The sequence below is a fragment of the Pantherophis guttatus genome, chromosome 4, assembly GCF_059756535.1.
Source record: "Pantherophis guttatus breed Tessera chromosome 4, ASM5975653v1, whole genome shotgun sequence".
Classification (NCBI taxonomy): domain Eukaryota; kingdom Metazoa; phylum Chordata; class Lepidosauria; order Squamata; family Colubridae; genus Pantherophis; species Pantherophis guttatus.
In genome coordinates this window covers 33,917,400-33,943,020 of record NC_142066.1, presented here as the reverse complement: position 1 = coordinate 33,943,020, position 25,621 = coordinate 33,917,400, and the positions used below count along the sequence as shown (strand labels likewise).

The 25,621-nt window shown below is 37.3% G+C and overlaps 1 protein-coding gene across 1 annotated transcript; it reads right to left on the bottom strand.

The window, feature by feature from the left end:
* Positions 1–288: 288 nt before the first annotated feature.
* Positions 289–25,580, bottom strand: LOC148113975 (vomeronasal type-2 receptor 26-like). Its single transcript, XM_087893577.1, has 6 exons — positions 25,495–25,580; positions 13,023–13,314; positions 11,812–12,660; positions 8,273–8,494; positions 2,504–2,630; positions 289–1,190 (listed from the first exon to the last, which is right to left on the bottom strand). The coding sequence occupies exons 1-6, from the start codon at positions 25,578–25,580 to the stop codon at positions 289–291; spliced, it is 2,478 nt and encodes an 825-aa protein (XP_087749703.1).
* Positions 25,581–25,621: the final 41 nt, after the last annotated feature.

The window sequence follows — 25,621 nt, the reverse complement described above, 5'->3', positions numbered from 1 at the left end:
TTTCTACTTTACTACCGGTTCACAACAGGATTGCATGAGCGCATGCGCATATTGCTGATGACGACATCCAGGGCAGTGGGCAGGGCCTCCCACCGGTTTTACTACCGGTTCTTGCAAACTGATCTGAACCGGGCAACCCACCACTGATACAAATGCATCACTCTTACGCAGATATGATCCACAGATACAACAAATACTTGATACATGATACATATTGTCATACCAACATCACATAACATATGTTGCATGTTGAATTACAAATTATAGTAAATCACTCATAAGCTTTATTCAATGCCTTCTTCTTATTAGGTATTCTCTATTGTTCAGCTCAGGCCTCATTATAATTATGTAACATTTGGGGATAAAGATGCAAACTAGAAGCCCAGCACCAGATGTTAAGATAGAAAAGATCTCCACAGCAGTCATGTATTTTCCTTTGGTACTTAGATAGGTTGGAACAAAAGCTACCCAAACACTGCAAAAGACCAACATGCTGAAACTGATAAATTTGGCTTCATTGAAACTGTCAGGTAATTTCCTGGCCAAAAATGCCACAATGAAACTCACAATGGATAGAAAGCCCATATAACCCAGAACACAATAAAACATAATCACTGACCCTTCATTGCATTCTAATACAATTTCTTCAGTTACCAAATGCAGATCCTCATCTGGGAAGGGTGGCATAGTCCCCAACCAAAAGGTACAAATACCCATTTGAACAAATGAACAAGAAAAAGCAATGGAGGTAGCCAGTCTTTTCCCTAACCATTCATTCATTCTGGATCCTGGCTTGATAACCATGAAAGCTAGAACGACTGTGGTGGTTTTTGCAAGGACACAACAGATAGCTGCTGAAAACACAATGCTAAACACAGTTTGTCGGAAAAGACAAGTCACCTTATTAGGCTGACCAATAAAGAGTAATGCAGAAAGGAAACAGAGCAGAAGGGAGATGAGAAGGCTGTAGGTCAGGTCCCGGTTGTTGGCTTTAACAATGGGAGTGGCGTGGTGCTTTATAAATGTTCCCAGCACCAAAACTGTGATTAATGAGAAGAAAAGTGCTGTAGTGCATAAGCAGACACCCAGTGGTTCTTTATAAGACAAAAAAGTTACAGTTTTGGGAATACAAAAATCATGTTTTTTGTTTGGATATGTTTTGTCTGCGCATTTATAACAGTCATTCATATCTGAAAAAATGGAAAAGAAATATAATTTAAATCTCATAGCTCTGTTTTAAAATCAGCATTTATTTATTTGTTTGTTTGTTTATGTAGTTAGTTAGTTAGTTGATTATATCTGCACTTCTCACAAACTTACAAATTCAAAACAAAGAATCCCACCAATCAGCTCCCAGTGCCCAAGGAAAACATAGACACCATTCACTATCAACAATAGCAGAGCTCAACCAGCCCCTGACCCAAATGCTTGGAAAAACAGCTAGATCTTCAGTGTCTTGTAAAAAATTAACAGAATTAAAGCCACCTGAACCTCTGGAGGGGCTACTGTTCCATAGACAGGTGCTACCACTAAGAAGGCATGATTCCACAAAATTATATTAGTAGAAAAGACCTGGAGCATGGTCTAACTACTATATCTAGTGGGAAAGGTAGAAACAATGAAGAGATGTGGTCCTACAAGTAGTTTGGCACTGTGCTATGGAGGGCTTTATATGTAATGACATATAAAGTGAATTGCATTTCAAAACCTAAACCAGGCTAATAATTTCATCAGCAAAAGAGAAACAAATGATATTATACTGACAATATATATATATATATATATATATATATATATATATATATATATGTATATATGTATATATGTATATATGTATATATGTATATATGTATATATGTATATATGTATATATGTATATATGTATATATGTATGTATGTATGTATGTATGTATGTATGTATATATGTATATATGTATATATATATGTATATATATATATGTGTGTGTGTATATATATATATATATATATATATATATATATATATATATATGAGAGGTTTTCAAAGGTAACGTGACATACTTACATCCACTTGGTTGTATGTTTGCACATATCCTGTAGGAACAAACTCTGATTCTCCCAGAATTCTCCTCCTTCAAACTATATATCTAACATAGACATAGTCCCTAAATAGCACCTTCGTTAATGGAAGAACCAGAAATGCTTCTTTCTTCCCTGAATTATATTTCAGATTATTTATTCTTATGGAGCTTTGCAGATTTCCTACCCTACAATTTCATCCAAAATCTTTCTTTTAGGTAGAAGTGTTTTTGAAAACTATCATTGAACAGTTAGAAATGGCATACATAGATATAATAGAGGAAATTTAAAATAATTGGGAAATCAAAAATAAGACGGCAAATCATTGCCTCTTTGCTTGGATGAAGAAAATCACATTGTCTCTGTAGCCAAGCCTATTTGTCCAGGCAAATCTAAATAATTATGCACAGACTTAATTAATACATCTGCACAAAATATGCCTTACCCTTCTCATCAGCTATCTTCCCTCGTGGACATGGGATGCAATCATAACAGCAAAACGGTTCTCCTTCCTTTACTTTCTTGCTGGATCCTGGAGAACAGCTTTCACTGCACACAGAAAGAGGTTGTGTCTAATTAAAACACAATAAAAATAGAGTATAAGTATATTTCAAATTGTAGAGATTCTACCATAAATCCAAGGTACTAGGAACTCATTGTTTTGCGAACACACTTTATGCTGCCTTTTATGTATATCTGAACATGGCTGTTTACCTGCAAAGGATCATTACCTAACCAGATAACATCATCAATATGAGGATGCAGGCAACTAAGCTCAAAGAACTCTACAGGTCAACTTGGAGTTACAGATATTCTCTTCCATTGGATCCCTTTTTATATTGTAGGAACATACACTTGTGTTTATACAGGATTATTAGCTTTATAATTAGTTGGTCTAAAAATGATTGACTGGCCTAAAGTAATGTAGTAAGCTTCTGTGGCTGAGACCACATTTCAATTAAATCACCCTAGTTCTTCTCTGACCCCATAACTTTTACTATACACTGGCAGTTTGTATGTAATAATGTAGGATCATTTGTGAAGAAACTGTAGGAAGAATAAATAGTTAATGATGAAACGCTATTAATAATTACATTAGTCCCAAATATTATTATTATATTTATAACCCAGAATTATCAACCCTTCCAAGACCGAGTGGCTGTGGCTTCCGGCGTCCCGATATAACCAGCTGGTACCATCGCTGGCTATTGGGGGTGAGTTATTGGCCCCCACGGATAGGGCTCGCAACTTGGGCGTCCTCCTGGATGCACGGCTGTCTTTAGAAGAGCATATGACGGCCGTGGCCAGGGGGGCTTTTTATCAGGTCCGCCTGATACGCCAGTTGCGTCCCTTTCTGGATCGGGATTCCTTACGCACAGTCACTCAGGCACTCGTCACTTCCCACCTGGACTACTGCAATGCTCTCTACATGGGGCTCCCCTTGAGGAGTACCCGGAGGCTCCAACTGATGCAGAATGCGGCCGCGCGGGGGATTATGGGAGCGAGGGGTCGCTCCCATGTGACACCTCTCTTGCGTGAGCTGCATTGGCTTCCAGTGGTCTTCCGGGTGCGCTTCAAGGTATTGGTTACCACCTTTAAAGCGCTCCATGGCATAGGACCTGGGTACTTGCAGGACCGCCTTCTGCCGCCGATAGCCTCCCACCGTCCAGTATGCTCCCACAGAGAGGGACTCCTCAGGGTGCCGTCGGCCAGGCAATGTCGGCTGGCGACCCCCAGGGGGAGGGCCTTCTCTGTGGCAGCCCCCGCCCTCTGGAACGATTTGCCCCCGGAGATAAGAAGGATATCGGATCTTCGGGTCTTTCACCGAGCCCTGAAAACACTTCTTTTCCAGCAAGCAGGGCTGGCGTGAACCCCGCCCCCCTTTTTTAGTTTTTAATGGTTATTAATTGTTTAGTTTTAATTTGTTAATGGGTTTTAATTCGCACTGTTTTAATTCGGGCCAAAGTATATAATTCTTTTAATTAATTTTAAATTTTGTATTGTTATGTGTTTTAGTTTTGGCTGTGCACCGCCCTGAGTCCACTAGGAGAAGGGCGGTATATAAATTGAATAAATAAATAAAATAAATAAATAAATTCTATACAACTCAAGGTTATACACATAATATTTCTGTTTCCTATTTTTTCCCCTCAACAACTCTATGAAGTTGATTGTCTCCAAGTCATCAAGAAAGCTTTCATGCCTAAGGGAAGACTAGTAGTCATGATCTCCTGGTTTATGGTTCAGCACTAAAATCACCACAAATCTTTATATCTATCTATTTATCTATTTATCTATTTATCTATTTATCTATTTATCTATTTATCTATTTATCTATCTATCTATCTATCTATCTATCTATCTATCTATCTATCTACATACATACATTTGATATCCATCCATCCATCCATCCAATATGCATATGCATATACATACGTGTGTGTGTGTGTGTGTGTGTGTGTGTGTGTGTGTGTGTGTGTGTATGCAAGTTTTGGTGTATTCGAGTCTTTTCCCATGTAAGATTGAGAGTATCTTGGCGACGTTTCGACGAGGTCCCACTTGTCATTTTCAGGCTGGTGCCTTCGGCTTCATGCCTGTGTGAGCAAAGCGTGATCGGAGCTGCCATCTCTCTATAAATACTGGTGGGGAGTTGTGGGATGCTGGCTTTGTTGCTGTGAGCCGGTTGGTTGCCTGTGTTGTTACATCTTGTTTAGTTAATGGAGTTGATGTTTGCAGATTAGTCGGCTGTTTGGTAACATCCTGTGTGGGTGAGGTCCTTGATGTGTTCCCATTAGTCTTTTGTGTTTTAATGATCTGGGTAATGGGCTGTGTGTTAACATCCTGAGTCCTAGTGTTGTGATATCATGAGTTTTTTGATGTAATGTCCTGAGCAGATGGCTGTGATGCCACATGTTGGGCTTTGGCTTGTCTCCGAGTTTGAGGACTTGCCATGTGTTCATGGCATGTGTCGGTTTGTTTTGTGTGGGGATCCAGACACCAAACGCCTAGCCGACAAAGACCACCTGAAAACTGAATTACACACTCTCACAAACGTATTAATCTCTAACGGATTCCAAGGAAACACAATTACCAACCTAATCCAAAGGGAGACACCCCCAAGAACCGAGACACAGAACAGGACAATGGCATTGCCCTCCTCCCTTACATCAAAGGCACCACAACTAAAATCAGCAAAATTCTCCAAAAACACAATATCAAGACAGCCTTCTGCACTGACCAAAAAATAGCCAACATCTTAAGAAAACCCAAAGACACGATCCAGCAAGAAAACCAAGGAGTCTATGAAATACCATGCAAAATCTCCCAGTCACATACAGTGGACAAACTAATAGGAGAATAAATGCACGCATTGCAGAACACAAGGACTCAATCAGAAAAGAAGAAAAAAACTTCCTCCCTTTTCCAGCACCTTAAAACAACAGGACACGAAATTGACTTTGAAGGAACCAAATTAATCTCCAAAACTGAACAAGAGAATAATCATAGAAGCCATCGAAATAGAGAAAGACCCCATAATATGAATAAATGCAGTGATACTTCCCACCTACTGGACATCTGGAAACTAGCCCTAGTTAACAGAAGAGTCCCAGCCACGAAGATTAACACTGGACCCAAGATAACACATGACACCACCACCAATCATCCTCATCAGATTCAAACCCAAACCCATCCCATAGACGAAATACAACCACCATCCAGAAGCCAGACCATGGCGGCATCACCAGTTGCTGCACCCCCCCCAATTCCCACACAAAGCAAACTGACACACGCCATGAACACATGGCAAGACCTCAAACTCAGAGACAAACCAAAGCCTGGGATGTGGCATCACAGCCATCTGCTCAGGACATTACATAAAAAAACTCAGGGTATTACAACACTAGAACTCAGGATGTTAACACACAGCCCATTACCCAGATCATTAAAACACAAAAGACTAATGGGCACACATCAAGGACCTCACCCACACAGGATGTTACCAAGCAGCCGACTAATCTGCAAACATCAACTCCATTAACTAAACAAGATGTAACAACACAGGCAACCAACCGGCTCACAGCAACAAAGCCACCACCCCACAACTCCCCACCAGTATTTATAGAGAGATGGCAGCTCCGATCATGCTTTGCTCACACAGGCATGAAGCCGAAGGCACCAGCCTGAATATGACAAGTGGGACCTCGTCGAAACGTCGCCAAGATACTCTCAATCTTACATGGGAAAAGACTCGAATACACCAAAACTTGCATACCTCTACCCGTGAAAATCTATGAACGCACACATATACATAAAACAATGTGACCTTTGAAATATTCTAGAAGATATTTGAAGAATAAAGACAGAAACTAGCAGCTAGAATGTCAGCAATGATGCCTGTATCTAGGGGTAGATTATTTTCAAAAGAAGAAATGGAAGATGTTAAACAGAAAGTTGGAAAGTTTACAGGATAAAGAAACATTTGATAGAGAAAGAATATAAATACATTTTTAAAATACTGAATAAAATAAATACTAAAATTTAAGATACTAAAGTTTACAAAAGAGGTTTGCTAAAGCCTTGAAAAAACCTTTGAGATGTAAAAAGTAAAAGCTGAAGAGATATCAAATCCTACAACAACATCTGAATAAATCAAAGATCAAGATTGTTATATATAAAAAGAAAGGGTTGCATAGTTAGTTTTTTTTTTTACTTTATTGCGGTCATAGACCAAAAAACCAAAACATCCAAGATACATAGCTGGCACACGACCAGACTGAAGTGCAAAACGGCAACAAGATCAGTGGTGGAAACCACTCCGTCGAACTCACAGTTCATGTATTTTAAATTTTTAGCTCCAATCTATATGGACTATGGTCAATTAAAATTGTACATAGGTAGAAAATACTATATTGCAATTAGCATAAAATCCACTCATCGGCACTTTATACAACCACCAGCTAACTCAACCGCTGGCGGTCAGTAAAGCTAACCTCAGTCAATGGGTCCAGCCTATCCTTTTCCCCGGCTCTTACATCCCAGGACTGCAGCAAAAAAATTTGCTACCTTTAGTGTAATCTTAGAGTCAGTATCTTAGAGTAAGAAGCAAAGACTAAGATTTTCAGATAATCCAGGAAATCTTTGGCAAATGGGAGAGATAAATTCTGACCTTACCTCCCGATAATGGGGGCATATAAATACGATGTGAGCCAGCGATTCCGGAGATCGGCCGTTACATGAACAGTGGGTGGATTTCACACACCCCGAGCACCTGCTTTCTAGGACATTCGAGGGGATCACATTAAAACGTGCCTTTAGAAAGGCCAACCTGTATTTAACAAAGGATAGCATAGAGAGATATTTGGGGGGGGTGCATTCGGGGAGTAATACCGAGAGAAAACGGAGAACATACTCCCGCACCAAGTGCCAGATTCTGTTGTTTTCAATATCATCCAATCGCTGAAATATCAGTGATTTGGCTGCATCTGGGCCAAGCATAAGGGCTTCAATAGGGGGAATACCTATCTTCATAAATTTGGTGTGAATATTGCGGGCCCAAGGACTGTGGAAGTCGTCCCGCCAGTTTGTTTAATCAAGGTTAAAATAAGACATGTTTCTATATAACTCTGAGAACCCTTTTTGGTGATACCAGGACTGGAATGTTAATGATTTAGTATGTGTGCTTGAATAAAAGAGAAGAAAAGGCGGTAAGAAGAAAAGATATTTGTATTTAAATGTTTAGGGGGCAAAGTATCACTATGTTTGTTTGTACTTGTTGTGATGAAGATCTATATTTCTTTTTTTCTCATTCTTTTTTTTCCCCCTTTGTTGTACTTTCTATGCTTTACTTTTATTTTTTCTGACTTTACTTGGTATTGTATTTGTATTATTTAAAAAAAACAACAATAAAATTATTTAAAAAAAAACATTAGCCAGAATATTTATGGGGAAAACATCCAACTAAGTTTTATTTCAGGAATAAAATTATTAAAAAAACTGGGGAGAGGAACAGATATAAAACTCAAGCCATTAAGAAAGCTCATTACATATAAATCCATCACATACAGTATAACACTATATACAGAATAACACAATAGACAATATTCTCTCTCTCTCATTTTCATTGATAAAATATAGTGAACTAGGAGATTAACTATGCTCATCTCACTGACTTGCTCAAAGACATCTCAAATTTTTAGTAGCTCAATCTTCTTACCTGATTGAACCAACTATGCCATGTGATGGCATCTTCCCTGATGATCAGCTTTTGATCTGCTGAAGTCTGAGGATCCACCCTGCCAACCTTCACTCTTGATTTGTTTGAGGAAGTAATCCAGTTAATCACATCAAATCCAGCAACTACTTCACCATTCTGATTGAAGGCAATTTTATCCCCAGCACTGTTGTTAAATGAGATGCTTTTCAGACAGGAATGGAGCTGGATTGAAGGAGGAAAAGCAAAATTTAGAAGAGGCTGTAAAAAGTCTTTAATGGCATAAATAGAAAAAAAGCATGGCTGCTTTGGTGATGAAGGAAGCTTAGTGGAAGAAAACTATATTTTATGAAACAGAGATGCCCAAGAAGTAAACTAAATTCTAAAGCTATACATATACTAGAACATATTTGAATATATTTCAATCTGTTGTTTTTGTTGCTGTTGCTGTTAATATGATTGCTATTTTTATTACCATTGCTATAGTTACGATTCATTGCACAGTCAGTCAAATGTTCCAACTGTATTTGGCATTTTTATCCATCTTTGAGTTCTTTCCAAGAATGTGGGATAGGCAGAGTGGTGATGGTGTTAGTGGTATTGTTGCAGGATATAAACTGTTCCGAGCAAAGCTATCTTTTACAATTGACTGATGGCGACTTTGTCAATTCCAATGGTGTTTAACTAGTGCTCCAATTGTTTTGGGATTGCACCCAAGTTGCCTATTACTATTGGTACTACATTTGTTTTCTTTTACCACAATCATTTTATTTCTATTTACAGGTCTTTGTATTTTGTTATCTTCTCCAGTTTTTTCTCTTCTATTTTGCTAAGTCCAGGTACTGTCATGTCCTTGTTGGTATTATAATTATGGCCAAATTAATGTTAATAGTATAATTGACTGAACATTGACTCTTATATGGAGGACTTGCCAGTATCTCCAATTAGGTTTTTAGGCCATTGTGGTGTCAATATAATACATTTATTTTTATTTATTTTTTAAAAAAAATGGTGAATCCCTTTGGTAACACACTAAGACAATCAGTATGATAATTAAGTTTTTCCTCCATACTCTTTCAGTCACAATTTTAAAATCATGATATTTTGTTGTTGTTTTTACCAGTTTTCATCAAATTGTCATTAAATTGTCTCTAGAAATGGCCCAATCAATGCCAATATCTTCTTGAGCCTCTGCCCATTGGAATGTTGAAATAGCAACAGCAATACCACTTAGACTTATATACCGCTTCATAATGCTTTACAGCCCTCTCTAAGCAGTTTACAGAGTTAGCATATTGCTCTCAACAATCTGGGTCCTCATTTTACCCACCTCGGAAGGATGAGTCAATCTTGAGCCTAGTGAGATTTGAACTGCCAAGTTGCACTCAGCTGGCAATCAGCAGAAGTAGCCTGCAGTACTGCACTCTAACCATTGCATTACCTCGACTCTTCTACTAATTCTACTAATGTCTTCATTTTACAAAAATATTGTTGTTTTGAATTTTGTACTGTAGTTCAAGAATGAGTTATAAAAATAATATAAAAGAAAAGAGCATATTTAAGGAAAAGCATTTTGTTTAACAGCGATGCTGCACAATGTTATTAAAATCAGCACACAAATCTAATACCTTATTGGAATTTATTTTATTTATATTTTATTTATTTTATTTTATTTTTGAATTTGTATACTGCCCTTCTCCCTGAGGACTCAGGGCGGTGAACAGCCAAATAAAAACATCAAATACAAATATTAAAATACAGTTAAAAATATATATATAAATTTGGCCCCATTAATTAAAACAATAAACAAAACAATTAAAAACACTTAAAAAGAGTTAGGCCAGCCCGGCTTGTTGGAAAAGGAAGGTTTTAAGGGCACGGCGGAAGGCACTGAGGTCATGGATTCTCCTTATCTCAGGGGGCAACTGATTCCAGAGGGTGGGAGCCCCCACAGAGAAGGCCCTCCCCCTGGGGGTCACCAGCCTGCATTGTTTGGCTGATGGCACCCCGAGGAGGCCCTCTCTGTGGGAGCGCATGGGTCGATGGGAGGTCGTCGGTGGCAGCAGGCGGTCTCGGAGATAGCTAGGCCCTATGCCATGGAGCGCTTTAAAGATGATAACCAACACCTTGAAGCGCACCCGGAAGACCACTGGGAGCCAGTGCAGCTCACGCAGGAGCGGTGTTACATGGGAGCGCCATGCTGCTCCCGTCACTACCCACGCTGCTGCATTCTGGACCAGTTGGAGCCTCCGGGTGCTCTTCAAGGGGAGCCCCATGTAGAGACCGTTTCAGTAATCAAGGTGAGAGGTCACGAGGGCATGAGTGACTGTGCACAGGGAATCCCGATCAAGAAAGGGCCGCAACTGGCGGATCAGGCGAACCTGATAAAAGGTCCCCCTGGTTACAGCCGTCAGATGTTCCTCCAAGGATAGCTGCGTATCCAGGAGGACTCCCAGATTGCGAGCCCTCTCTGTGGGGGCCAAAGACTCGCCCCCAATAGTCAGTGATGGAGTCAACTGACTATATCGGGATGCCGGGAACCACAGCCACTCAGTCTTGGAAGGGTTGAGCCTGAGCCTGTTCCTCCCCATCCAGATCCGTACAGCCTCCAGGCACTGGGACATCACTTCAAGGGCATCATTGGGGTGGCCTGGGGTGGAAATGTACAGCTGAGTATCATCAGCGTACTGATGGTATCTCACCCCAAAGCCATGGATGATCTCGCCCAGCGGCTTCACATAAATGTTGAACAGGAGGGGCGAGAGGACCGACCCCTGAGGCACTCCACATATAAGAGGCCTCGAGGTCGACCTCTGCCCCCCTGCCAACACGAACTGCGACCGGTTGGAGAGAAAGGAGGAGAACCACCGTAACACGGTGCCCCCCATCCCCAACTCTTCCAACCGGTGCAGCATGATACCATGGCCGATGGTATCAAAAGCCGCTGAGAGGTCTAACAGGACCAGAACAGAGGAGAGAACAGAATTTGCTTACAAATACATTTATATATTAGAACATCCCAATTTACAATACATATATTGAGAAAAATGATTTTTTCCCTTTCCTTTATAGTTGTTCATTATCTCATAGTCTTATCAAAATACGGAATAAAATTTATAGCATTTCACCATAAAACCATATGTAACAGTGGAGTATAAGAAACATATTAAATGAAAATCCAATTAGAAATACAATATCGTATATCTGAGTGACCACTATGATTGAGAAAAATGATTGTTAAAAAGATGAATACATTTTCATGCTGCTTTGTTTTAAAATAATTTCATAAAATGAATATGTCTATAAGTCAAAATGAATTCATTATTGGAAAAACTGAGAAAGAAAAAAATGAATATATTTTTGAATCCCTACAGGTGTGACTTACTGTGATTTGATATTTTAATTTAACTATTTTTGAAAAAAATATTGGCAATGAGAAAAAAAGAGTTCAAAAACATTGGCTTGATTTTTTTTTTAAAGGCACAATTATGTTGAAATTAAGTGTTATTTATACAACCAAAAATAAATCTGTTGGCAGTTACCTGCCAAAATTGTCTATGCTGTCCTTTCCTGTCTCCTTTGACCATGGTTGCTTGGTCTTTGAATCTGAATGATGACATGTCTTGCAGAGCATAAGCTACTGCATAGATGGTATTGTAGATGCTATAGCTATGGCCAGTCATGCTCATTTCAAAGAATGAATCAGGAAGGCTCTCCAGCTTCTCCTTCCCTGAACAAATACTCTTCATGTTATTTCCTCCAGCTGCATTTGGGAGCCTACAATTGAAGGCAGCTTCCCAGAAAGTCTTTATAAAATCATCTTCAGGTACATGAAAAGGATTTTGTCTCTCAAGAAATTGGGGAAATCCTGGTATGTAATTAGCATGAATTGTGAAAGCTAGGGAACCATCGAACAATTCTTCATTCCAGTCCTTTTGGTAGATGAAAGCAGTTTTCTCCACCTGAGCTGTCATTATCCACACTTTACCTTGTAGTGTATGGTCCTCCAATAAAATTGCAATCCATCTAAAGTATGCCATAGAATAAGATTCTCCATAGGCCACAACGACGTTTGCTTTTGTCTGTATTAGTTTATGGCGTATCTTTTCTCCCTCTTTTATCATTTTATCAAATGCAATAGCATATCTTAGTGTAGGGATCCTTTCAATGAGGGCAAAACAAACACCACTCTGTGAAAATAATTGAACAATGGTTTGTAGAAATCTTTCTCCATTGTCATTATCCATCACAATGATCCCAATCCATGTCCATCTGAAATGCAGGAGCAGAGCAAGAATTCCTTCATATTGAAGATCCTCCTGAGGAATCATTTGATAGGAAAAAATGCTTTCAGCTTCCTTATTTCTCACAGAAGCAGGACTATAGATTAACTGAATATTTATATGAAAAGGAAAAGATTGAAAGAATACCATTATATTTTGCTTTCAAATATATATGACATATGAATTATCTGGATCAAAGAATAGGAATATTATAATTTTGCAAGTAAATTAGAGAAAATGTAAACATTGGCAATGCTCATGAAAGTTAGCCATAGACCTTTGATTATGACAAAAATGAAACCACTGATTTCTAATACCATTATTTAATTTGGCTCTAATTTAAAGTGCTTTCAAATTTCAGTGTCCAATCCATAAAACAGAATCTATATATGCAAACACTCATACTAAAGACATTAACATACTGAACATATACAGTACATAGATTATTAATGAAACCATATAGACTTTACCTGTGGAATCTTGTAGGTATTTACAAGAGTTGCAATGTGAAGGGAGGTTTGGACATCAAGACCACCAATGACTGCTATGACATTATTCTGAGCATCACATGAATAGTTGGGGACAAATATGTCAAAAGCAGATATAAGAAGCAATGTGGCATGGTAAGTCCACTGTGCATTGAAATAGCTGTCATAAATGCGGAAACCCAGGGTGAGATTAGTCAAGATCCGAGGGGTTTCATTGATTTCCTTTACTGCAAATGTCAAGGCCAGGATATGCTGATAATTCTTAAGCAATAAACTAGAAGAAGAGTTACAACTCTATCAGAAGAAGAATTTACTTTTATCTGTCACTATCACTGATCTACATTATGTTCATCAGAAGTTATTACTATTTAATCTGTTTTTATGGAAATCACTATCATTATCATAAGGTAGCCTAACCATTGAAAAATCAACCACATTAATGTTGATCTTGGGAGTTTATATAAAATAAATATTTGCAAAATGTTATTTGCAAAATAAGTAGTAGACGTATTTGCAAAATAATTATTATTTTAGCAATGGAAGTTAAGGCATTTTTCTACTCATACCCCCAGTCTTATACCATACACATTCATCCTTTATAATATTTTAATTCTACTAACTATGTACTAATAAGTATAGCAAGAAAAATATTTCCATTTTAATAGTTTGATAACAGAATAAATTGAGAGTAAGAAAAGTTCCATTTTATTTAATATTATAAATGTGAACCCAATGAAACAAGCTGTGATCTGTCAATGCAGTAATTTACATTGGAAAAAATCACATCTGGCAAAATTTGTCACTATATTCCAAACATCTGGTTCTTCCTTATGAAGTTGGCTGCATGACTAACTGACTGTTACCTACCTGATCTTCCTTAACTACATGAAAATTAACCCTTACTTGAAATCATCAACTGATGCTGGCAGAGGATATTCTATGAACTCTATTTCATTATTAGATAAAATAAAATTCTGAGATACAATGACACCAATTATGTAGTCTCCTTCCTGATGATACTTGTGGATTGGATTGTGTGGATGATGGATTCTACATCCTACAATATAAGGCTCACATGTTGTATGAGGAAACATCACTAGAACCAAAAGGTACAATACCATCATCCTAAGTGAATCTGTTTCTCGTTATTTTTCCCACTTATAATATCTTCATAACAATCCCAAGTCCAAAATTATGGTGAGTTGATTTGAATTTATCCTGTTATCATGTAGAAAGTGTAAATGTTAAACCATCAGCCAGATCCTTGCCTATTCTTCACTTCTGACAATTAGTAGACAAAGCTATGCATCCTCCATAACCCATGTTGTTATTGTAAAGGTGACTGGATTCCATAGAGGATGACTAGAAAAACATTAATTATGGCAGTTTCAATAATTATACAAGAAGTCAGTCTTCCAAAAATATAAGTGAAAATTGCAGAAAAAACAACAGTTGCCACATATTTTGAACATAAGTCCTTTCTTCTACTTAAATGGAAAAGAATGAATCAGAATGGAGCTGGAAGGCACTTTGGAAGTCTTCTAGGCCAGCCCCCTGCTCAAACAGGAGATCTTATATTGTTTCAGACAAGTGACTATCCAGTCTCTTCTTAAAAACCTCCAGTGATGAAGCACCCACAAGTTCTGAAGAGAAGCTTTTCTATTGGTTAATTATCCTTAGTGTTAGGAAGTTTCTCCTTAATTCCAGGTTGCTTCTCTTCTTGATTAGTTTCCATCCATTGTTTCTTGTCCTGTCCTCTGGTGCTTTAGAAAATAAATTGACCCCCTTCTCTTTGTGGCAACCACTCAAATACTGGAATACTGCTATCATTTCAAACACACACACCATTCCTTCTTTTCTCTAGGCTACCCAAACCCAAATCTTGCAACCCTTCTTCATATGTTCTTCATATGTTCTTCATATGTTTTAGTAAATTGTTTAATTACCTTACTGCTCTTCTTTTCCCAAAGTCTCAACATCTTTTTTTATAATATGGTGACCAAAACTGGATGCAGTATTTCAGGTGTGATCTTACTAAGGCTTTATAAAGTGGTACTAATACTTCGTGTGATTTTGATTCTTTCTCTGTTTAAAAAGCCAAGGATTGTATTAGCTTTTTTGGCTGCTGTCACACACTGCTGACTCATTTTTAAGTGATTGTTCATTAGAACTCCAAGGTCCCTCTCACAGTTAGTTTTTGAGCCAGGTTTTGCCTAATCTGTACTTGTACCTTTGGTTTTTCCTGCCCAGGAAAAAAAAAACCCTTGCTTTTCTCCACATTAAATTTCATTTTGTTGGATAGGGCCCATTGTTAAAGTCTATGAAAAAAGAATTGGATCCTGAGCTTGTTTTCTGATGTATTTGCTATTTCTGCAAGCTTCGTGTCATTTGAAAATTTGATGAGTTCCCCTTCTATTTCCTCATCTACAATAAGTCATTTATGAAGATATTGAAGAGTACTGAGCCTAAGATAGAACCTTATGGTACTCCATTGCTTACTTCCCTCCGTGTAGATGTGGTATCATTAAAGACTACTAGTTGAGTACCTGAGCAAAGTTTTTCACATGCTTATTATTTTGGTGGTAACTAGCAGATTAAAATTATAAGTGAATAATAAAATTGTGCTCTATAAATATTGCAACATCCTTGCTAAAATATGAGCAAATGGTATCATAATATATGACTACTAATCTTCATTGATTTTTTTTCCTATCTTCTTCAGTAATAAATATATTCCCCTTGGCCCCAGTACTGGGCTGTAGAAAGAATGATAACCTCAAATATGAAGACTTTGATTCCCAACTGACACTTGATGCATATTATCCTAGAATTAACCTGCTTTTCAAAATGGTTTCCAAAGACTGAAATATTGTCATTTCAATGCCTGGAAACTCTAAGAGGAATTTTTTTTAATAGACTTTGTACTTTTCCCCGCTTTCTCTGGTATTCTAGTGTAATGCTAGTTCATTGGATTTTTCAGTGAACAAATGTGCCTTAAGAGATGGAATTAAGGAATAAAAACATTATTTAACATTAGAGGGACACGATTTACAGATAGGGTGGCATGTCTTCTTATGGGATGGAAAAAACAGACAACATAGCTACTTCCAAACACATTTAATTAGAGATGTGCTGCTACAAATATGGCAAAGGATAAAAAAGAATCATTACAATAAAATTCCATATTGGCTATCAACAATGGAGGCACTAATTTACCCGAATGTATTGGATATTGACAAAATTAAAAGATATAAAGGTTTATTAAATAGTCAAGGGGAACTGAAATCAAGACAAGAACTAAAAGAACAGGATGCAGACATTGGTGACCATATACACAGATACAATCCAGATACAGGACAGATTTAGAGCAATATGGATTTCAAAAAGAAACAGACGAATTAGAAAAGATCCTTCAAGGCACAGAGGACAAATCGATAAAAAAAATTATAATTATTTATTGAGATACAAAATGGAGGAGGAGGTAGGCAAAGAGAATTTGATAATTTGGGCCAAAAATTTCGGCTATAACATTGAATTGAAGAAATGGGAGAAATTGTTGAATAAAAATTACAAACTGACAATGTCTGTAGCCTACAAGGAAAATATGTATAAAATGTTTTATAGGTGGCACCTTCCACCGTCGAGACTGACCAAAATGTTCCCCAATACCCCATCAACCTGCTGGAAATGTAAACAAAGTCAGGGAACATACTACCACATATAGTGGATGTGCCCCAAGGTAAAACAATATTTGAGTAAAATTAGACTATAGAACAGAACAGAACAGAACAGAATAGAGTAACAGAGTTGGAAGGGACCTTGGAGGTCTTCTAGTCCAACCCCCTGCCCAGGCAGGAAATCCTACACCACTTCAGACAAATGGTTATCCAACATTTTCTTAAAAATTTCCAGTGTTAGAGCATTCACAACTTCTGCAGGCAAGTTGTTCCACTTATTAATTGTTCTAATTATCAGGAAATTTCTCCCTAGTTCTAAGTTGCTTCTCTCCTTGATTAGTTTCTACCCATTGCTTCTTGTTCTGCTTTCAGGTGCTTTGGAGAATAGGTTGACCCCCTCTTCTTTGTGGCAACCCCTGAGATATTGGAACATTGCTATCATGTCTCCCCTAGTCCTTCTTTTCATTAAACTAGACATACCCAGTTCCTGCAACTGTTCTTCATATGTTTTAGCCTCCAGTCCCCTATATTTCTATATTTAGAAGAGATAGCCAGACAACGTATAGAGATGAAGCCAGAAACATATTTGTTATGAATACTTCCAGGAATATATGACAAAAAATACAATATTTAATTATACATATTACAACAGCGGCAAGAATAATATATGCACAAAATTGGAAAAATAATAATACACCAACGGAAGAAAATTTGATTAGAAAAGTTTTGGAGTGCACAGAGATGGACAAGCTCACAAAAGAAATACAAGAAAAGGAGGAAACAGAATACTACATGGCATGGGAGAAATGGTATGAATGGTTAGAGGAGAGGTTTAAAGGCCAAGGAAAGAGAAAATGAGGAAGATACAGGAGTTGAAATGTAGTAACAAACAAGTGGAAATGGAACAGACACGGAATGTATGATTGAAATTGAGTACATTGTTATCTTTATGTATATAAATCAATATTAGAATCATATGTATAAATGACAAATTGAAGTAAGGGAGAAAAATGGATATGTAAGAAATGTTTACTGATCCGAAAATGTTGAAAAAAAAGAAAATTGTAAAAATTTCTCTCTTTTTTTGTTTTTTTAAAAAACCTGTTTAATAAAAATTATTTTTAAGAGAGAGAGAGAGAGAGAGAGAGAGAGAGAGAGAGAAAGAGAGAGAGAGAGAGAGAGAGAGAGAAAGAGACCGAGAGCCTTTATTTTTAGACTATCTTCCTTCCACAAGAACATATTGATGAAAATAGCACAATTTTTCTTATTGTTTTCTCCATCAGCCTCCCAAATTCTCCAAGATGCTCCAAACCCATATGTAACTTTGTCATTGATGCTTCTACTGGTATGCCAAAACATGACTTAACAAAATAAGTTTCCTGATGCTGCAGTATACAGTTCAGAAAATGCTTAAATGCTGAATGACAACAAATAGAGATATCAACTCATTGTGGCCGCTGGATTGCAAATATGCATACTTTCTCTGGTAAATGATCAGAAACGATCATATGGTCTATTAACTCTTCCAATGCTGTAGTTATTTGTTAAGATTTTTCAGAGGTCAGCAAAGCAAAATAGGTTGTGAACATTTGTCAAATAGAAAATCCAGGTATTTTCTAACATAGTTTGCAATGCGTAGTAGATGAAAAACTGTCTCCTTGACCACATCCACAATAGCATAAATAAAACTAGATTTTCCTATAGGATAGAATCAATTTACAATCATAACACAGCAGAAAAGGTACCACTTGGCTCCCCCCCCCCAAAAATTAACCTATATTATCTGCTCCATTCTGAATGAAAATGTTTCTCAACAGCCTGTTTCTTCAGAGTTTTGGTATACAATAAATGATCACCAATCAAAACAAGAAATACCATGGAATGGCACTCTGAAAGAGAATTATCGGATCCAGTCTACATTCAAAACAATATAATGTTTCTCTGAAAATCTCCCCTTCTTTGCCTAATTGCTTTCTCTTGGTGAAGTTCTGAGAATCTTTGAGACAAAAGTGATAGTTTTATGGCACAAATAATCCCTTATAAGGCAGCATCATCCCATTACAATGTAATGATTTTTTTCAATACTTATGACCAAAACAATACTTATGATCAAAATCCCTATATTTTCTACTCCTTACATAAGTAAGGAGTATTTTCTATTCCTTACATAAGTAAGAGTATTTTTGCTCTAAATTTCTCCACATTTTATACCAAAACAAACAAACAAAGGTTGCAAGCTAATTAAAGAACCAGCATTCTAAATACTTCAATTCACTTCCTAAGAATTTGGGAAATTATTGCCTTGTGATTAGAATTTAAATGATACATTTAAAATATCTGTGTTAATATTTATCAAATATGGTTCATTTAACTCATGCATAAGGATATAGCTTCTAAACAAATTTCATATTTTGGGTTGGCAAAATACATATGAAGTATATTATATAAGATTCATTTGAGTTTGTTTGTTTCCATACTACACAATGATAATTTGAATGCAAGTATTTCTTGACTTATGACCACAGTTAGACCAGGAAATTCTGCTGCTAAGCAAAGCAATTGTGAAGTGGGCATGCCCAATTTTACAATCTTTTTGCTGCATTTGTTAAACAAATCACCATGGTTGTTATGTGAGTCATGTAGTCATTAAGTGACTCCAGCTTTTCTCATTAACACTGCACTGTGGTGGTGCAGTGGGTGGAATGCAGCATTGCAGGCTAACTCTGCCCTTAGGCAGGAGTTTGATGCTGACCAGCTCAAGGTTCAGTCAAATTTCCATCTTTCAGAGGTCAGTAAAATGAGATCCCAAATTGTTGGGAGCAATATTCTGACATTGTAAACCACTCAGCGAGTGGTTTACAATGTATACATATATCTACATATATACTATAGGTTTACATATATACTATGGAGCGGTATATAAGTCTAAGTGCTATTGCTATTGCTGGAAGACAGGAAGGTCACAAATGACAATCATGTGACACGGGACACTGCAACTATCATAAGTAGATGGTGGTATCCAAATGCCCAAATTTTGAATATGTAACCATGACAGTCATAAGTGTGAAGACTTGTCATAAGTCATTTTTTTTCACAAACATTGTAACTTTGAATATTAAGTGAATGGTCATAATTGGAGAACCACCTGTAATGAAAGCTCTGTAAAATAACGAATTGTGATAAAATATTTTCTGTGAATTTGATTACCATTGCTATTACCAAAACTTTATATTATTATGAACTGAAAAAGGTATTTTGGGAAGGGGAAAATTTGAAGATACCTGCTGGTTATTTTTCCAAGTATCTTCAAAATGAAAGTGTTCCTAATGAAATATAGTCCATTAAAAACTTAAACAATATAAATGCTAGGAAAAATATTCAGCAGCATTTCTATTGTAAACCAACATAAAAATTCAAGTTCATCTGCAATGCCAGATTACAACTACATTCTTGGGAACATTCACCATTTTCTCTGTCTTTTTAGCTGCCTGTTGTTCAAATCTGGTCTCAGAACAATAATATAGCATTTGGGGAAAAAGATACAGATCAGCAGCCCAGCACTTGAGGCTAACATTGAGAAGATCTCCACAGCCACGAGGTATTTCCCCTTGGTGCTCAGATAGGTTGGAACAAAGGAGAGCCAAACACTACAGAAGACCAACATGCTGAAAGTGATGAACTTGGCTTCATTAAAAGTGTCTGGTAATTTCCTGGCAAAGAAAGCCACTAGGAAACTGATCATGGCCAAGAAGCCCATATAACACTTTGCAAAATAAAAAATAATCATGGACCCTTCCTTACATTGTAGGACAATTTTTTCAGCCTCTGTGTGCAGGTCAGCATCTGGGACAGGAGGAGAGATTGACAACCATAGAGTGCAAATCCCTACCTGAATTAAGAAGCCAGATAAAACAAAAGCATAGCCCAATCTTTTCCCCACCCACTTCTTTATCCCACTTCCTGGCTTTGTTGCCTTGAAAGCCAGGACCACAGTCACAGTCTTGGCCAGCACACAGGAAATAGCCACAGAGAAGATGATGCTGAAAGTAGTTTGTCAGAGAAGACATGCCACCTTGTTTGGCTGACCGATGAATAGTAATGCACAAAGGAAGCAGAGCAGGAGAGTTACCAGGAGCATGTAGGTAAGATCCCGATTGCTGGCCTTGATAATAGGAGTGTTGTGATGCATCAGAAATATTCTTAGTATGAGAACTGTGATTATGGAACAGAAAAGAGAAAAACAAGCTAAACTTATTCCCAAAGGTTCTTTATAAGACAAGAAACTTATATCCTTGGGAATACATGAATCCTGGTTTTTGTTGGGATATTTTTCTTCTGTACAATTATAGCAGTCATTCAAATCTGTAATTGAAAGGGTCTGGTCTAAGTATCAAATTTATACATAAATACTATCATTGATAACTATATTGATATCCATATCTTTGCATATGAACAGTAAATCCCATAATATATGACTATATTTATAATATTGACAATTTTTTAATAAGGTACTTTATAGTAATTCATGGAATTTTAGTTTCTATATCCTGGCTGAAAAAAATATGATTGGTGATAAAAGGATAAAGAAATTCTTACTGTGCTGTATAGTGATCTTCATGATCATCTAAATTCTAGAATTAGTGGTCTTTAGCTTATGAGTTATAGTGGATATCAGTTGAATTCGTCTACATTGTTCCATCTATCCTGAATCCAAATAATTCAATTCTTGAACCCTGAGGGTTCTCAATTTGCATAAATCAGTTATATAATAGATAGAAGTTTCTTTAATTTTATTTCTAATTTGAATTTATTTAGCTTCTCAAGAATATTCTCCTAAGTAGAGTTATATATATATATATATATAAGTGCAGTTTTGCATGTCTGACTTGCATGTCTGATTAAAGGTATTTGAGGAAATTTGGTAGGCCAATTTGGAATACTAAGAAGAAAAAAGAAAAACTGAATAAGACTTAAAATTTGGAAAAAATGGAGGATACAAATTGGATAATTTTAAGGACTATAAATTTAGGGCAATTTGAAGAACAGTTCCAGGACTGTGTGAATTTTATTAATACTGCTGATTTTGGTATTTCTGGACAATTGGGATATTGAAATTTTGGTGGAATATTGAGCAAGGATTAGTGTATTAATGATCAACACAAAATGTCTCAGCAGGACAAAATAAATGCAGTCTATAAGGAAATAATGCTGATGTTTCAATGCATTAAGGAAGATATAACAAGGAATCATAAGGAAATGATGGAATTGATGCAAGATACAGTAAGATTAAGAAAACTCCAGCAAACAACCATAAAAAATGAACAAAAAATTCAGAAAATAAAGAAAAAAGCAGAAAGTGTTGAGGAAAAAATAGAGATCATTTCAAAAATGATACAGGTAGACAAAAAGATATAATAAATAGCAATAATTTCAAATATGGAACAAATAAAATATTTTTGAAGAATTCAAAATAGAAAAGAGAATAATGAGAAAGATTCTTTAAAAATGATGGATGAACAGAGGATGGGTACTCTAGAGATTGCAGTGGAAATATTTAAATTAAATAAAAATGACAAAAGGAGTTACAAGATACCAGAGGAGAAGCAGGGCAGATTTATCAAAAAGTAATAAGAGTTGAAATTCTAAAAAGGGCAAGAGATGATGGATAGACATAAAATACTTTTTAACATGGTGGTGATTCTAATAAGTGTTAGAAAAAAGAAGTAGAAAGTAGAAATTGGGAAAATAATATTATGCATACTGAAATATAATAGAAAATATTATGATTACTATGTATACACAAGTTAGAAGTTGGAAAAGTATGATTATGTATATTCAAATGGTAATATCGCTATTAGAATTGTATGCAAAATATATTGACACAGATAATACACTGTCCATTAAACACTTATGGATATTAAAGAAAAAAATATAAATAAAATTATATTTTAAAAAAGTTCACATATACAATATTCACTTGTATATTTACTTGTATATTTAAAGTGAAAAAGAAATTCTAACATACATTAGAGACTGAACTTTAAATAGAATTACTATTGTAAATAGAATTTTTTTTTCATCCATTGAAAATATTTTTAAAAAATGGGGGAACCACTCAAAGTCTAAGGATAATACTGAGTGCAGGAAAAGTCTTCAAAAGGTGGACAATTAGAAATGTATGATTTTGAATTGTAGTGCTGGAGAAAACTTTGAATTGTAAAGCATATATTCAGTACTACAAAGTAAAACCAGACTGCTCAGTCTAGTGCAAAAACAAAGATAAAGAAAAATATTTGGGCAGATAATAGGAAGGCAAGAATCTTTGAAGTAGGCCTTGATATTTGGAAAAAATGGATAATAATCAACAAGTGAGACACAGAAGAAACTGCGTTTCTATATTATTCTATATTATAAAAATATAAAATATTTTTATATTTGCAGGTAGTTCTTACAAAATGATATTCATCAGCTCATGAAGATTTGAAAACAACTAAGGAACTGAAAAACAATATTATCTTCACCTTTCTTTTCTGCAATCTTCCCTTTGGGACATGAGATGCAAGAGTAGCAGCAAAATGGCCTCCCTTCCATTACTTGCTTCCTAGAACCTGGATTACAGTGAGGTGTACATAGGGAAACAGGAGCAGTCTAATTCACAAACCAAAACAAACATAAAAGAGTGTTAAATTTTTTCAGTACTTTAATTCTCAGCTGTAATTGTTCTCTCTAGCATGTTTAATAAATGCATAGTTTTCCAGCATACTGTCCAGGGGTGGGTTCTAATTTTTTTTACTACTGGTTCTGTGGGCATGGCTTGTTTGGTGGGCATGGCTTGATGGTCATGTGACTGGGTGGGCGTGGCTTGGTGGTCATGTGACTAGGTGGGTGTGGCCAACTTGATGTCACTCACGTCAAAGGTTAGGGTTAGGGTGCCTGGCCTCTCCTCACCTCAAAGGTCTCAACAAGATACAATTTCCCAATTGTACAATTTTTACTACTACTGAGCATCCAAAATATGTGTACATATATATTACATAGTATAGTGTGTATAAGCACACAAAAAGAAACATTATCTACTATATATACTGTGTGTATGTGCACACACACACACACCCCTCTTCTAAAACTATACACGTTCAACCTCACTTACTACATTTGGAAAAACACACCCAGAGTCCACTTTCTGTCATACATTTAACTATAACTTCTGTACATTAGAACATTACACAGGCCTTCAGATTTACTTTCCTAGCCTGCATATGACTGTTAGAGCCAGGAGAGATCATGGATTGAGTAAAATGTGGTGAAACTCACTTAACAACGCTCTTGCTTAGCAACCAAAATTTTGGACTCGATTCTGGTCATAAATCAAGGACTATCTCTGCCTTCCTCTGCATGGCAGCCTTGTTCTAGTAAACTCCTTTTCCTTTCTGGCAATTTTCCTCTCTGTTAGAGGCACTAAAATAATCCAGATGATGTAAGGTTTCCTGCTGGAGAAGGGGATTGGACTAGATGGCCTCTAAGGTCCCTTCCAGCCCTAGATTGCTGTCCTGTTTCAATGTGTCTTCTGAAGCCACATCTAGTGCCAAGATTTGTGGTCCTTCCTTCCTCTTCTCTCTCTCTCCCTCTCTCTCCATCCCCCCTTCCTTCCTCTTCCTTCCTCTTCTCTCTTTCTCTCTCTCTCTTTTCTCTCTCTCGCTTCCTTTCTTTGTCTTTCTTTTTCTTTCTCTCTCTTTTCTCTCTCTCTCCCTTCTTTTCTTTCTTTCTTTCTTTCTTTCTTTCTTTCTTTCTTTCTTTCTCTCACTTTGTCTCTTTGTCTCTCTCTTTTCTCTCTCTCCCTTTCTTTCTTTGTCTTTCTTTTTCTTTCTCTCTCTTTTCTCTCTCTCTCTCCCTTCTTTTCTTTCTTTCTTTCTTTCTTTCTTTCTTTCTTTCTTTCTTTTTCTCTTTCTCTCTCTTTGTCTCTCTCTTTTCTTTCTCTCTCCTTCTTTCTCTTTCTTTGTCTCTCTTTCTATTTCTCTCTCTCTCTCTCTCTCCCTCCTTCCCTCCCCTTCCTCCTGAAATGCCAGCAAAATCCACCACTTTGCTCCTAAAGTGGTCTAGGGCAGGGGTCACCAACCTTGGCAACTTTTATTCTTGTGGACTTCAACTCCCAGAGTTCCTTAGTCAGCAAAGGTGGCTCTCTCTCTCGGCTTCTCGGCCTGAGCAACAAAGCCCCCCTCCTCTGGACCTTTGGTCTCCAAAGCCTGTCAGGAGAAGGAAGGATAGGCGGGAGGGCACTGGGGAGGGGGGCGCTGTCCAGCCAGGTCAAGTGCAGGACCAGGTATTAAAGGAGGAACCATCTGCACTTAGAAGAGGATCGTGAGGGGGGGAACAAATCCCACCCCACCCCGCTTCCCTTTTACCTTTCTTTAATGCATCCCGTTTCCCTCCCCAAACATTGAGAGGTGGTGTCCTCCATGCCACCAAGCCCTTGAGGTGATGCAGGAGGGGGAAAAGAAAAAAAAAGCCTTGGCCTCTGAAGCCTCTCGAAGGCTTCGAAGGTGTGTGTGTGTTTGGCGGCACTGAAGTGAGCTACACGATCGGCCCCTTGCCTTCCGCTGCCACCGCCACTTCCGTCTCTTCCTTTTCTCTGCCAACAGAAGTCAGAGAGGAATTTCCATCCCAAGTCAGCCACCCTCACTCGAAACGCGGAGAAACACTCAGAAAAGCAACTGCCTTTTCCTTTCTGACTTCTGTTGGCAGAGTGTGGTGGTAGGCCGTTCTCACCAGGTTCTCACCTGGAGCAGCCAGGAGAAGGAGAAGCTGCCAGTGGGGCGGCGAGCTGCCCCAGAAGGACCGGAGGAGAGTGCAGCTTCTTACTCATGGAGATCTACCAGTGGGGAAGTGGGCATGGTAAGAGGTGTG